The 2,514-nt window shown below is 63.0% G+C and overlaps 1 protein-coding gene across 1 annotated transcript; it reads right to left on the bottom strand.

The window, feature by feature from the left end:
- Positions 1-272: 272 nt before the first annotated feature.
- Positions 273-2,146, bottom strand: MNEG_15786 (U4/U6 small nuclear ribonucleoprotein Prp31; the record flags this gene model as incomplete). Its single annotated transcript, XM_014035743.1, has 5 exons — positions 273-431; positions 660-929; positions 1,294-1,386; positions 1,799-1,870; positions 2,039-2,146. 5 exons carry the CDS (start codon positions 2,144-2,146, stop codon positions 273-275), a joined length of 702 nt encoding a protein of 233 aa, XP_013891197.1.
- Positions 2,147-2,514: the final 368 nt, after the last annotated feature.

The raw sequence follows: 2,514 nt of genomic DNA, 5'->3' as shown, positions 1-2,514 counted from the left end.
GGGCGGGTGTAACGCACGCGTTCAGACGGGGCCATGTGCGGACTGGTCAGTCTTACAGGCTCGTGGCGAAGGCTGCGGTCACGTGAGGGAGCCCGCTGGGGGGGGACACAGCCGTGGCTGAAACAACAGGTCAGTCAGCACGAGTAAAGGCGGCACGACAAAACCACAGCAAAATCAGGGTCAAAAAGCCATGAAACCGGCGATGGGGCTGAAACGCTAGCTGCCTTGAAGAGGAGAGTGCGGCTACGACACAGCCGGGACCAGGCGCGCCTCTACTTGTGCAGCTGCGTGCCCGTTTTGCGGCCGGCCACCGCGCTGGCCGCCGTGAGGCTCCTGAACCCGGCGCGCTCTGAGAAGTAGCTCTCAGTGCCGCTCTTGGCTGCGTCAACCTCGGGGCCACGCCCTGCCAGGGGGTTGCTGAGCTCAATGCCCTGCGGGGGGTGGAGGAAGGGGTGGGGGAAGGTGGAGTACGGGGGTGGGATGGGGCGCTGGGACAGCAGTATGATTTGCAGCGACGAGGGCAGGCGCCGTTGTCGATCAAGTATCACCAAACAGGGCTGCGCTGCAATGGACCGCACCACACCACACCAGGGACACCACAGCCGCCCACCTTTGCAGCACCACCCTCAACCCCCCATTCTCCGAAAACCCCTCCTCACCTGCACCGGCGTGAAGGCCAGGCTGCTGCTGAGCCCGTTGACCGCGCCGCCGCCGCCGCCGCCGCCGGCCCCGAGCCCCCCCAGCCGCCCCTTGTACTTCTTCTGCTGCTTGGCGTTGAGCCGCAGCTTCTGCTGGTTGGCCACCACCCGCAGCTGGCCGCTGCCCTCCTTGGAGCCCAGCACCCCCAGGCCCACAACCTCGTCGCCGTCGATGTACTCCTCCTCGGCCTTGGCAAAGTCAAACATCGTGCGGTTGGCGGCCTTGCGCATCTGGAGGGGTGCGGAGGCGGTTTGGGGGTTGGGGTGAGGTGGGTGGTGGGGTGAGGTCGGATGGGGGATTGGGGGCGGTGGGGCAGCGTGTTGGCATCATGGGGGCAGGGAGGGGGTACATATTAGAGCTAGCGTTTGCGGCGAGCGCGGGCGGCAGCGAATCCGTGCGCGGTGGCAAGGACAGTGGCAGGGGTTTGCTGCTGCTCAGCCGGCAATGGTGCTCATCAGGGGTGGGGGTCGCTGGGCGCTAGCCAGCCGATGCTGGATGCGGCCCCATGCAGAGCATGGTGCTCCTAGCAGCCGCGCGAGCAGCAGCCTCTGCGACGAGTCATCAAACCCACACATCGTGAACGGAGCGACTCACGTCTGTGAGGCCGAAGCGCTCCTTCATCTTCCGCAGCCGCTTGCCACCCCGCCGCTTCTTGACCTCCGCATCAGGTGCCGGCAGGGGCTTGATCTGGGGGGAGAGTGGTGCAATCGATTTGCATGTTGTGAGAAAGTTTGTGTGAGAGAGTGTGTGTGAAAGAGTGTGTGTGGTGTATAGATAGATAGATAGATAGATAAGTTACTCATACCATAGCATCACTGCCATCGGCCTCGCGCTCATCACAGCGGACCTCCTCATTCCTAACCTGATCTGCCAGCAAGCATACACATAAGGGGCAACAATATCAGCAAGCACAGAGCCACCAAGAAAATCAAAATCAAGCAACTTGTAAGCTTTCTCTTCATTCTGCATCTGTGTATGTGGCATGCGTATGTGTATGCTTGTGTATATGCCCGCGCGTGTGTCGAAAGGAAGGGGGGAAATGACAGACATTGTGTGTGCGGGTGAGGTGAGGGCAGGTCCCCCGGGAGTGGAGCCCCACCTGCTTGGCGGGGGGCGGCTCCTGCCACTTCTCAATTTTGCGCCGCATCTCTTCCAAAAATTGAGTGCCCGCCTGGTCGAGGGTGCCGGTGGTGCGTGTTGCAAGGTGGCGGCGCAGTGAGCAAACAAGGCGCGCATGTAAACTCTCGCTGACGCCTGCGCTGCAACCACACATATCTCAGTCAGGCGGGGCTGTCGAGGCGCGACTCCCGATCCTGATCACATTCCCAAGCGCCCCCACCTGCCCCGAGGGGTCCTGGCCGTAGGCGTCCACGCGCGCCAGCAGGGCGCACTTGGAGGCGGCCAGCCGCGCAGCCTTGGTGCGCAGCGACGGCGGCGTGCTCTGCATGACACAGGGGCGCCCGATCCAGAGGGGGCGAGTCATGGGTTAATAAATTACCTGCGCCAACAAGATGTCAGCCAGGTGATGCCCTGACAGGCCGCAAACATGGCCGAAGCTAAGGCTGACCACACTCCTGGACCATCACGTGGTGGTGCACCTGCTTGCTGGCCGATGTCGCTGTGGTCAGTCACCCCCTACTGCCCTGTGGCAGCCACCTGGGCAGAATCTGTATTATGTGATCAACCTCTTGCAGCACTTGGGCCCACCCCCCCAACAAGGCCCCCCCGCCCCCCACCTGCACGACCCCGCTGTTGTAGATGAAGCCCTGGTGGGGCTGAGCCGCGGTGGAGCTCAGGCCAGCCAGGTGCTTGCGC

The sequence above is a fragment of the Monoraphidium neglectum genome, assembly GCF_000611645.1.
Source record: "Monoraphidium neglectum strain SAG 48.87 unplaced genomic scaffold scaffold05671, whole genome shotgun sequence".
In the NCBI taxonomy this organism is placed as follows: Eukaryota; Viridiplantae; Chlorophyta; class Chlorophyceae; order Sphaeropleales; family Selenastraceae; genus Monoraphidium; species Monoraphidium neglectum.
This window is presented reverse-complemented; position numbering and strand designations above follow the sequence as displayed.